The sequence below is a fragment of the Engystomops pustulosus genome, chromosome 2, assembly GCF_040894005.1.
Source record: "Engystomops pustulosus chromosome 2, aEngPut4.maternal, whole genome shotgun sequence".
In the NCBI taxonomy this organism is placed as follows: Eukaryota; Metazoa; Chordata; class Amphibia; order Anura; family Leptodactylidae; genus Engystomops; species Engystomops pustulosus.
In genome coordinates this window covers 51,929,735-51,943,036 of record NC_092412.1, presented here as the reverse complement: position 1 = coordinate 51,943,036, position 13,302 = coordinate 51,929,735, and the positions used below count along the sequence as shown (strand labels likewise).

Sequence of the window (13,302 nt, the reverse complement as noted above, 5' to 3'; positions counted from 1 at the left end):
TGAAGGGAAAAATGATGTGACGTTAATGCAAAATTACTTCCGACATCCTCTGCACTCTTTTGGGGGGCTTTCCACATGTATCCGCATTTAACAGAACAGGTTCAGTCATAATCTATGAAATCATCTGATGTCAGTGTAAAAAGAGTGCACTCTTTGATGTTAAAGTGGGATATTGGTCAGTCCTTTCGAGCTGGCACAGACATTAACTTGTCAGGCTGCATTTTCACTTCACTTATTTGGGGAAGTTGGCAATTGTAAGTGCACATGGAATTGAGTGAAGTGATTCTAAGAGCGGCGGCTGTCATGTGTGTGTCTAAAACACAGCATTGTTTGAAGACCAAACCACGTTCCCTATGCATATTTAAGCATGGCACAACGTTCTACAACACCCTACAGGCTAAATATGAAATACCTTTTTTTTAACGTGATTTGACGTGATTCAAATAGGGTCAAATCAAATTTTTTTGACACATTCAGCGAATCGGGTGGAACCGATTTTCAACAAATTTGACCATGTATAGTAGTAACACCTACAATCTAACTTCTAGTGTTCCCTTTACTTCTCTGTGGAGAAAATTAACAATTTTCAGCATAAACTGCCCCTTACAGCCCAAACTATTTCACTTGGTTATTACAAACACTTAATTTTATTTCTCATGGGCCAATTAAGAGGTGACTTTCTTGTGTCCTTTAGGTTTCTGTCCTGCTTCAGGTGACAAGCTGATCAGCTGACATTCTTTTTCAGGATTATCTGGTAGTGACAGCAGAATGCATGGCTTCATTAATTATGACAAGTTGTCCAGGTCCTGCAGAAGCGAAGCAGCTCTGGGCCACCGTCACCTTAAATGGAATGATGTTCTCCCGCTTTTGTCATCAGTCAACAGAATATTATTACAATAATCTCAGGCGTTCTTCTAGATGTTTTTGGGTACTGCAAGATGTGCTTTTAAATACTCCTTGGTTAACAGTGGTTTGTGCATTTTTGTACACTTTTGTCACCCATGGTGCCCATTAGGTTTTCCAGATTTCCTTAAAGCCCTTTTAGGTCTTATTCACACTGCCGTTCGAAGGCCTGTGATCTGGTCGCATGATTTGCATCCAGATCATGTTGCCCCATTGACTTCTATGTCTCCTGTTCATAATACAGTGAGCACACAGTGCATCAACCCAATCCTGACCAAGTTAAACCACTAATCTTCCTATGTGCTCAACCAGGATTGGGCCCGGGCGAGCAAACGGCTATGTGAATATCACCTTAAACTAAGGCAAATGAAGCTGTTCTTTAGATGTTTATCTGTAGTAGGCCCACAATTTTTATACATGGTCCTTGGCAGTCTTGCAATGCACCAGATCTCTAGGGATTCCAGCATCTGGACTGTCATTGACTACAAACATGTGGAAAGAGATTAAGCTTCTAGTACAATAAAACCATTTAAAGGCATGGCAGTAGTAAAATACATAGACAAGAGAGGTGCAGTAAAACAGACCCTTCCTTTGTAAGCTTTTACAATCACTTTAAAACCGTAAAATATAAATCAGTCTACAGCTGGATTTAAATTTTACAATTTTACTCCATAAAGATAGATAATGAATGTTAAAATTGAAATTGCCCAACATCATTTGAATAAATTTTATAGCAAGTACAATAACTAATCTGATAATCATCATTACACAAGGCGGCATTGTTACATAAATTACTATCGACAACTTAGTTTAAAACCCATAGCTATTGGGCAAACACTCCCTTGTGTTCATTTTGTTGGATCAAACCATTAAGTCAAGTTTATTATTTTTTGGCAGCTTATAACTTCTTATTAATATGCATTTTACCCTCCGAGAATATAGATGATCTTTTACAACAGTGATTATCCAACAATGTACCATTCTCTGCTGAGGAATCACTTACCAAAAAGCTGCCATCTGCATCACCTGGCATGAAATAGACCCTCAGATTGGTTTATTTTTTTAGGCATTAGGCATTCTTATGTCCTTCTACACTCCCAATGTGTACAGTTTTTTTTTATTGTTTGGCTTTGTATGGTACTTGCACTGTTGTAGGTATTTCTGAGAGCTTATTGGTCAAGGACTGATGAGAGCAATCCCTGTGTGCCCGAGTCCCTGAGTTATTTACAAGATAGGTTCTTTAGGGTTGTACTTAAGTTGAGTTTGTATGTAAGTCAGAACTGTATATTTTATAATTCTCAATAAAGCTTCATTATAGAAACCTTACAGCTGATCATTGCAGCCTGGGAGTAAAATAATGTATCCAGAGAGCTACTCCAGAGATTACAGTGGTCAGAGAGGTCCGTCTGTAACTAGGGGTTGTCTGTAAGTCAGGTGTAAGTCAGTCTAGGCCCGCCTGTACTATCTGTATACATATATATAAACATAGATATAAGCTATTGGCTCATGCAGCATCATTATTTGTTATTCGATACCTCGCATCACCCGTTTTCCCTGTAGATGGTAAGCTTTTCTATTGCTTTATGTGACTGTACTTTAACAATTAATAAATGTGACCTGGTACTTTATGATACACAAGAGAAATGAGTGATGAACGCCTGTTGGGGTCTTTGAGCTTGAACACACCTAACTTCATGCATACACTCCTATAATAATACACCTATCAAATATTAAGTCTGAGGCAGTTGAGGTCTTTTTGAAATATATATCCATAGGACATATATGGAAAAGAAGATTTACTACATATTATTTTCAGGCAATAAATAACACTTTGATCACAACAAGATGCAACGTGTTACGAAAACTATGTTAACAATGCAGTCATAGTCTGTGATGAAGCAGAAGAGACTTTGGCCATTTCCTATTTGGAAAACATCTAACTGTGTCTTGCATATAGAAAACAGCTGCTGTGTTCCATTGTTATAAAAAATATAGTACAGGCAGTCCCCAGGTTACATACAAGATAGGTTCTGTAGGTTTGTTCTTAAGTTAAGTTTGTATGTAAGTCGGAACTGTATACTTTATTATTGTAGCCCCAGTCAAATTTTTTTTGGTCTCTGTGACAATTGGATTTTAAAAATGTTGGGTTTTCATAAGAACCAGCATTAACAATAAATCTTAATTACAGACACCTTTGATAACTGTTATAGCTGTTTATTGTAGCCTAGGACTAAAATACAGCAAATTACCAAAATCCAGAGGTCCGTTTGTAACTAGGGGTCGTATGTAAGTCAGATGTTCTTAAGTAGGGGACCGCCTGTATAGGATAAATCAAAAGTTTCAGATCACCCTTATATTTTGGAACCCTAAGGACAAATGGGTTATCTGAACAAAACAGAAAGCCACCAAACTACATCAAGTTCTTTCAATGGAAAGATGCAACATATCAGAGCAGTAACTTAGCAGTAACCATTGGAAAAACACAAACTACCCGAACAGTATAGCTAACAACTAATTATTTGCTCTATGAGAATATTTAAAAGAGAACATGCTGTTCAAAATGGCAGCCAAATGCAGTTTCCACTCCTTTGCATACGTTGGTTGTACCAGTGGATATACCAGTTAGCCTCCATTAAAGGACAAGTTTCTGCTTGTCATGCAGGAGAGTTTGCCTTTGAGCAGTTCTTTACCCTCTAAAACTCTTTTTATATGGGTCTTCTCTATCTAATGACCACAGCAGCCATATGATCTAGATCTATGATACCAATGTGTTCTATGATGCATATGCCCTAAGTAAATCTTGTCATGGCAGACACATACGGTAACTTGCAGTCAGGCTTCCATCCAGAGAAGGTCATCGATTAAAAAAAAAACCCTCAATGCCTGCACAACCTCTTCAAGTGCTCTTAATACATCACTCGAATATGTGACGTTTACATTACATTTACCTCTATTACAATAATTTTTTAACATTGGTTTTTAATCACTTAAGGTTTCTGCACACATAGCAGAATGGCTAGCAGTGGTTGTGCAAGCACTGGTTCCTGACATTGTCCAGCTATCCAAGCTTCGTTAAGTACTAATTATCTATGATCCACACCCATATGCACAGTTAATAAGCTTAACCGTCTCCATACCAGGGCATTCTATACCCCATATCCAATGAGGCTTACATTCCACCACAATCCATAGAGAGTCTAAAAGCAACGGAACACTGTTTTATTGGATGGACTTGAGAAAGGGAGCTGTTCGACCCCCAAAACGCGTAGTCCGCTTATTATCGTCTCTTTAATAAAAAATTGCCATTGGTGAGAAGTGCAGTTCGGATTCCTGTTTTTTTTAACCTCTGCTGATCAATCTTAAAGAGGTTGGCCATCTTTCATCAAATACTTGATGAAAGATGGCCAACCCCTTTAAGGTAATTTACTATGTACATTCTACAAAATTTGGTAACCAATCTGAAAGTGTGGACACAGAAGTGATCCAGATCTTATCCTGATCCTATTCTCCTAGGCAAATCCTATTGTGAATATCTATAATTATTTCTTTTTTTATATTCACTTGCACCAAGGAAGGGTGACAATTGCTAGAGACGGTAGGTATCTATGAAGTACGTTAATCTAATCACTATGTTTAAGTCACTGTATGGGCTGTCCCTGATTTTTGGGTCAAAAGCTATTTCATGGATAAATCTGGCCTTATAGCATAATACACTTCCTGATCCCATGGCCTTTCAAACCTAGGATTATTTACTGAGGCCAGTTCAGTCTAGTTTTGTGTCTTTTATATCTATTTGATCTTACCTTCATGCAATGTTTGTTAGCCCTTATCACATGTTTACCATTATGGACTGAATGGTGCACTATAAATAAATATATTATAACAATGTACAACAACCTAAGATCAATGGGTGGTTGAGTATAAACCTTAGACCAACCTCTCAATAATCCTGGCATAGTTTGCCCATTGTACAATGTTATTACATTGTCACCATTGTGCCAGTTACAAGCTATTAAACACTTCCAGAGAGTTGTCCTTGCCTTTTGTAACTTTGTAACTACAACATCATTGCTTATTTAATACTCATTGCAAATCTTTTTCATTTGCTGCAAGTCTCAAACCTGTAGAACACAAAGCTAGCAATCTCTGTTGGAAATCACAAATCTGCAGAGCTAAACTTTAACACATAATTGTTCTGTGCAGGACATCCATCAATTTATGTTACAATTGATCAGAAAAGCGTTGTTCAGGTTACTCTTGCTAGGTTTCGTTTGCACCTGCTACTTCTGCAAAATTAGAGCCTGGAAGCAATATCATTCCTGAAATAGTCCTTTCATGAAAAGGCATGTCAAGCAAAAGTGACTTGTAAATTGATCTCCTTGCTCTGATATACACTGGACACAGGGTATATATATGAGGATTTTTCAGATCTCAGACACAGTGGTGTCCAGTCTCAACCACTCTACTCATTTCATCACTCTGGTCTTTTCACCTCCTTCCAAGCCACAATGAGTCAATTCAAACAATTTGGCGGTGGAGTCCAAAAGAAGGGCTTCAGCTCATTCTCAGTGTCCAGAAGCAGTGGAGGTTTTGGAGCTGCTGGTGGAGTTGGTGGAGGTGCCGCAGGCGGCGGTGCAGGCTTTGGTAGCAGAAGCCTCTACAACATTGGTGGAAGAAAGACCATTTCCATTAGTACCGCCGGAGGCCAAGCATTTGGAGCTGGAGCAGGAGGTTTTGGTGCAGGAGTTGGTGGTGGCTTTGGAGGTGGAGCTGGCGGATTTGGCGGCTTTGGAGGTGCTGGGTTTGCAGGAGGAGCCCAAGCTGGCATTCAAGAAGTAACAATCAACCAAAGTCTTCTTGCTCCACTGAATTTGGAGATTGACCCAAACATACAAAAAGTCAGAGTTCAAGAAAGAGAACAAATCAAAACATTGAACAACAAATTTGCATCCTTTATCGACAAGGTAATGTTGAAATGATTTCATATTCAGAATTCTGGTCTTTAGATCTAATTGCTTAGTTGGGTGTTATGTTAACTTAACCTGTCCGAAAGCAAAACAGCAGTGTTTTTGGAAAAATATAATTCCATGGGGTTGTTGTAATTTAACATTTTTTTCTGATATAAAAATGTATTTTCTGCAAAATGTTTAAGGTTTTTCCTCTCTTTGTGTTAAACCCATTGTACATGTGGATACATACTAAGCTATGCATAGACAGCCAACAGTATGATTACATTATCTGAATTTTGACATTAGGTACGTTTCCTTGAGCAACAAAACAAAGTACTTGAAACAAAATGGACCCTTCTGCAAGAACAAGGAGGCCAAATCAAAGGAGTTGGACCCCGTAAAGGAAACACTGAAGCCATTTTCGATGCATATGTTAGCAGCTTGAAGAGGCAACTGGATGCCCTGCAAAATGATAAATTTAGGCTCGATGGAGAACTTAGAAACATGCAAGATTTGGTGGATGATTTCAAAAACAAGTAAGTACAGTAAAGGATTGTTAATTTGGCTATGTATTTGCAACATCTTCTGGTTCTGATAACACAAATAAATGTTTCAGTGAAAGTAAATTTCTGGCGCTTGTGGTTTTTATACTTTTGTCTTGCTATATGTTCGGGTGTGAATTGGGTGTGGCACTGATTCAGTGTTGCTGCCTATCAACTTGTGCTGTACTGAGCAGGGATAAGAATTGGGCGCAGCACTTAAAAATGTGGACACTTCTGTTGTACTTTATTCTGGGTGTGGCACTGAAATGTGGCAACCTTCAGGACATACTGTATGCTCTGCTGTTAACGAATGAAGCCGAATACAAAAACATTTACAAACAGTACAAATTGTTGCTATGCTGCTTGACCATATCTCAAACTTTTTTATTCTATATATTTTTTAATCTACAAACCTTTTTATCTTTTTTCTAATCAATGCAGATATGAAGATGAAATCAACAAGAGGACATCCGCAGAAAATGAGTTTGTTGTGATCAAAAAAGTGAGTAGATTTAAGAAAAAAAGTGAATGTTTAAAGGAACACTAAATGTGGAAATGAAAATGAAAATTAAAGGAGTAACTTCCACGGTTTGTCAGATTGCAGCTTTACCGGAATAATAATTTAATAATAAATCCTTTATTTATTAAATAAAACACTTCACAGGGCTTTTCCAAATCAGTAGCTGTCCCCAATGGGGCTCACAATCTAATCAACCTACCAGTATGTTTTGGAGTGTGGGAGAAAACCGGAGGACCCGGAGGAAACCCATGCAAACATGGAGAGAACATACAAGGCTGTAACACTAACCACTAAGCCACCATGGAATGATAAAAAAATAACATCGCTCAAACTAAGCAGGGTTTAAACCTGCCCCAGATTTAGAGGATAGATTTAGTATAGAGGGACAGGGATTGGCCTCCTTTTGTCATTCTGCAGACAGGTGGGAGAGGAGGGCTGCTGCTTTAGCCAGTTGTCTTGCAGCACATCATAGGACTCTTAAAGGGTGGCATGGCTTGCCTCTTTTTCTACACTCAAAGTAAAATGAGACGGAGGAAAATTAGGTTTAATTTCTTGATATTTATGTGCATTTTCTACAAGTTACTGCCAATATCAATGTTGTAAGGATGGCCAACATACAATGAGACCACATACTACATAGTACTCTCCTCCTAGACAACACTTATCACTGTTCATTGTCATTTTTGCAAAAATGGTGGATTCTGAGATTAAAAGCACCATGTGTTTGAATAAGGGAGAACTATAATACCATTGAGAAGAGGACACCCTAAAAACAACAAAGTAAACGGGAGTTATGAAACAGTATAAAACTACCAGATCTTAACCACAAACAGCTGAGTTGTAAAAATGTCTTTAGAGTTTCAATTATGTATCTGAGGTTTTGTGTTAATAATTTGAGCACTTTTTAATCCCTTCCTCTTTGTTTAGTTATGTTCTCCATTATATTTTGTAGGATGTGGATGCTGCCTACATGAACAAGGTTGAGTTGGAAGCCAAGGTTGACGCTTTGACTGATGAAATCAACTTCCTCAGGACCCTTTATGAACAAGTAAGTTGTACAGAACTGTGTGCTGTTTTTTCTTTATATTTTTTAATACATTACATTGTCTTTATTAACCAATAGAACATTTGGACCATATGTTCTGTGAGAGATTTTTAGTTCTTCCATTTATTTTTCAGACAAGACTTCATCTGTTTAGAATGGTCCACTTACATTTTTTTTGTACTTTATTGTTTAGGAATTGGCTCAACTCCAAGCTCAAATTTCAGACACCTCAGTCATCCTTTCTATGGATAACAACAGAGCATTAGATCTGGACAGCATCATTGCTGAGGTGAAGGCTCAGTATGAAGAGATCGCCAAAAGGAGCAGATCAGAAGCTGAAGCTGTTTACCAAGGCAAGGTAAGTACGCTATTAGGAATATGTTAAGGGCAATGGAAGAGGGGGAGTGCACTCAATGATTAACCGGTTTGTGAGCTCAGTCTTTTTATATAGTATTCTATTCTATATGACAGTTTAAGGAACTACAAGCATCCGCTGGCCAACAAGGTGATGCCCTGAAAACCAGCAAGAATGAGATTTCTGAACTAAACCGTAAACTTCAGAGGCTCCGCGCTGAAATCGAAAATGTGAAGAAACAGGTAAACATCTGGATAAGATAGATGTTCCTATCATTATTCAAAATGTATAGTTAATCTTTTCTATGGGTAATGATTATAGCTAACACATCCAGATTGGGAGAATCTTAGGTTCCCATAAGAAAGAAAAAAAATAAACATACCAATATATAAAACATACTGCTATCTAATAATGACTCTTAATTATTTTTTATAGAATGCTAAACTCCAGACAGCCATTGCTGAAGCAGAAGACCGCGGTGAGGCTGTCCTGAAGGATGCCCATGCTAAACTGGCAGAACTTGAGGCTGCTCTACAGAAGGCCAAACAAGAGATGGCCCGACAGCTCCGCGAATATCAGGAACTCATGAACGTCAAGCTGGCATTGGATGTTGAAATTGCCACCTACAGGAAACTGCTGGAAGGAGAGGAAACTAGGTGAGATCACAATGTCCTCTTATTGTAGGTACATATTGAAGTGAAGTTTATCAGAGTCCCATTAGTGCTATCCTGTTAATTTTGGGGAAGCCAATCAAACCATAATAATTGATATGTGTGTGAACATGCATTTCTTTTCATTATTGTTATAAATAATATTTTTCTTTCTTAATCGTGTAGGTTGTCCACAGACAGCAATGTCAGCATCTGTAAGTATTGCTTATTATAATAGACTGTGTTCAGTTTTTGTCGTGCATGTTTTGTCCTGAATGAACAACATATGGCATAGAATTAGAACATGCAGCCTAAATGCGGTAAATAGCTCTACAATTATGCTGTGAAAATAGTCAAAACTAACCCAACCATAAGGTGGCATAAAGATAGACAAAAGTTGTTATAACTGTTTAATAGAGCATGAGCCATGGTGATAAATTTGGCACATCTAGTCTAGGCCTAAGCTGTATAAAGTTAAAAGAGTAAATGTAAATCGCCCCATTGTTTCAAATGAGTTGCTAAAATTTTTTGATGTGATCTATTGCAGTAGAAAATATGTTTATTGGTATATAAAAAAAACAATTGTGTGTCTTCATATTTCTTAACGTCTCTACCACTCTTCTATTTTACAGCTGTTGTCAGTGGAAAGACCAACCTGGCAGCCGGTGGTGGCAGTGGTGGAGCAGGTGGAAGCTATGGCTTTAGTGCTGGAGGAGCAGGCTTTGGTGCTGGAGGAGCAGCCTTTGGTGCTGGAGGAGCAGGAGGCTCTGCCGGAGGCTTTTTCGGAGGAAGCGGATTCAGCTCTGGTAGCTCCTCAAGCTTCGGCATTTCATCTGGTGGTGGTGGAAGCAGCAGCGTAAGATTCTCTTCCAGCCAGTCAAGCTACAGAAGTTAAACGTGAGAGGCTGAACCACTGTGAAACAATAAAGTGTACCTCATGCTTGCAGCGAAATGTAACAATTGAATGATTCCCCAAGTTTTGTGTTCACATATACACTAGACTTATATTTCATTGCCTGAGTAAAAACATCTTAATATGCAATTGTTTAGCTAGGATATCCTTCACTTCAGACAATAAATTTACCCATTACATTAATACTATGGCAAGGACAGAGTAGCTGTCATGCCTTTCCCTTCCCTGGACTATGTATTGTTAGCCCCCCTTATATGTAACAATACACCCAGGAATGAGACTCATGGATGTTTTGACAGGTCAGCTTATCTGGCATACAAAATGCAAAAGCACAAATATCATGCTATAACTGATGTAAGAAAATATTAAAAAGAAGTTAAAGGTTAGTTATAAAGTAATAATTAGTGGTTTGGACATGACAAACCAATACTGTATTGTCTCATGAAAAAGAAACCACTGACACAATGTAATAGCCACAAATAAAGTGAATTCTTGACTAAGCCTCCATCAGTGACTCCATTGTCTCTTTAATTTGTGAAAATATACCTATAAACCATCTGTGTCAACAGAACATGAGAAAAAAACAGGTTCCTGTACAGCATGTTAGACACATGAAGATTACAGGAAACATGGAACATTGAGTATTCAAAACCTGTTCACACATGGTGAGCATGTTATTCCTGTTCACACGGTGCGGTGTTGCATGGCATCTGCTGATTCTGTAATGTGGTGCTGGTGGGGACCCAGTACTATGCCTGCCAGTATGGGTGCTGGGGGGAAACTGGGTCTTGGTTCCTGCTGGCGCTGTGTTGCAATGGCGTTGGATGATGTGATGCCACACACAATGGCGTAGGGACCCAATACAACAAGGTCAACTTGAAGTGGTTAGTGGCTTATGCTATTTGATCAAAATGTAACAAAGAGCTTCAAGATCATTTTGTAAATGTAGCCTAGCGACAATAGATGATTGTCGGATGTGTGGAAGCGCAGTCCAGTTCTTATTTCTCCCAATGTTGAAGATTACAGTAAAATCTCTTTGACCACCTATATTGCAGTGAAAAGGTTTCAAGAGATGGTCAAGATGTATAATATGTTGTTTAAATGAAAATCAGGATGCCTACACAGTTTGTCAGGGAGCAATAGCCTCCTTCCTCTATCATTCATAGCGACATAACTTTGTTTGGGGTTCTAAAATTATCAAAAACCCCACTCTATGAGGCCAACAAGAATTTGGGTCTACTGCAGGTTTGATTGGTCTTTTCCATCTATTCTGGTTATATATATAAACATATAAACCTCTTTGGGACTTCCCTTTTCTAGACGAACTACACAATGAATTGCATAATAAAATGGTCAATTGGGTAAAGTGTTTGAATGAGCAACATCACATCCTTCAAAGCCCAGTAACGGAGGAACAATTTAGAAATGTGTTACGAGGAAAACTGTTTTTGAAATCCACTGGCAGTCAAACAATTATAATATTACAAAATATGCATGAGCTAAGGAGACCAATTTTTAAAAAGGAATATAGATTTTTTAAAAATCAAGAAGTCTCAAATATTATTTTTTGTAAGAATATAAATAATTATATTGTAATAACTTTTATTTCTCTGATATTTGCCATCTAACATAAAAAGAGATGATCACAAGCTTGTAAGAAATACGTAAGTGCTGACATATCTTGCTTACACAAAGCAATGTGCTATAATTACATGTTTCTACTTTATCGAATCCACAAACATTGCAAAGTCATAGTCTCTGTTGTAAGAATTACCCAAAATTTGCTAGTGTTGAGGGTTGAAGCTACAATGTGTGTATGTGTGGCAGTAGCATCTGGCCAAAGTCCCCTATGCTATATGAAGAGACATAAGTATTATTTATGACTTATATATCTTGGGGACTTTGTTACAGATTTGTCATAAAGACACAAAAAACCTCACACACCTGTATTTGGAGGTCCAACCTGCAAATGATGGGGGCAGAGGTTAAACAGACCCACCTGTCTTGCTTTTATTGCATGAACATATGAAAATTCACTACAAATTATACTGAGACTTAAAGGACACCTGTCATCAGGTCTGTGTCACTTGTCCTGTCACCTCTACCTGTTGGAGCAGCTCACAAGGATCCATCCCAGCCTTTATCTAGTTATTTCATACATTATTCATTGTAAAATCACATATTCTTTATCATGTAAATGAGGCTGGTCACATGGTCAGAGGCAGTGATGTCACCCCTGTTTCCCCTCCCCTCTCCTCCCCCTGCTCATGTCTGTGTGTAATGTATAGTAAAGCATAGTTATGTCTATACTGCATCTGCTGACATGCTACATCCTCCTAATATACAGGTGAGAGACACAGACATCAGCTACACATGAATCTGACATGTTCTGCTATAACATGGCTGCCTGGAGCTGCTGTATCTCTCCTATACACACACACACATGTACACACAGGCTGCAGGGGGCGGGCCACCAGCACCAGGAAGCACAGCATTATACAGCCTTACATCATTATACACCCTCACATCATTATACAGGCTGTCAGTCATGCACTGGGGGTGTGGCTGTGCCTCCCACTCATGAATAGAGTGGACAGCTTGAATATGCTAATGCTTCATTGGACATTTCACAGGTCATTTGCATACAGCTTTAGGACCTCATTGCTTAGGTTTACAGGCATGTAGAGGGACAATGAAGGGATAGAGGCAATGCTCTCTAATGGCAGTTTATGAAAATATATTTAGTTTAGGGGGGTTATTTTGCATGACGGGTTCTCTTTAAGAGGGCATCCAAAGAATAGCATGGACCTCACTGTATTGTTTCATTTTTACATTATACCTGATGCTACTTTTTAGAGTTATTTATGGAATCAGAGGGAACTTGTGTAATCTGATGAAGATGCAGAGAAACTTAAGAAATTGAAGGCTTTTAGAAGTAGGCAATAGATTTGATCAAAATTTCTTAGCATCAAATTTGCTATTTGGACAAATGAGTCAGCAAAATTATTATTTTTATTTATTTATAGAGCTCCATTAATTCCTTGGTGCTGGCTGTACAATAATTAAGGGGTTCACATACTGTAAATTACATCAAGATAAGAGCAAATGCATGTACAAATACAAAACTACAGAGATCTGTGCGGAGGACCATGCCCGTGAGGGCTCACAATCTATGTGGGAGGGTAGATGGAGACACAAGGGGAGGAAGCAGAGCAGTACAGTTATTGTGTGTTGTAGGCACTGCTGGACAGGTGGATTTTCAGGTTTGAAACATTGGAAGGTGGGGGACAGTCTGACACATTTTGCCAGATAGTTCTAGAGTATGGGAAATGCCCGGGAGCAGTACTAGATATAATTATGAGAAGAGCACATGGCAATAGAGTAGAGCTGAAGGTCCTGTGTGGAATAAACATGACGTGTACAAT

General features: G+C 38.5%; 1 protein-coding gene across 1 annotated transcript; it reads left to right on the top strand.

Moving 5' to 3' along the window:
- The first annotated feature begins 5,329 nt into the window (after positions 1 to 5,329).
- LOC140117658 (keratin, type II cytoskeletal cochleal-like) lies at positions 5,330 to 10,384 on the top strand. Its single transcript, XM_072134588.1, has 9 exons — positions 5,330 to 5,867; positions 6,159 to 6,388; positions 6,836 to 6,896; positions 7,867 to 7,962; positions 8,153 to 8,317; positions 8,431 to 8,556; positions 8,750 to 8,970; positions 9,151 to 9,179; positions 9,597 to 10,384. Exons 1-9 carry the CDS (start codon positions 5,412 to 5,414, stop codon positions 9,857 to 9,859), a joined length of 1,647 nt encoding a protein of 548 aa, XP_071990689.1. The 5' UTR covers positions 5,330 to 5,411; the 3' UTR covers positions 9,860 to 10,384.
- The last annotated feature ends 2,918 nt before the right edge of the window (positions 10,385 to 13,302 follow it).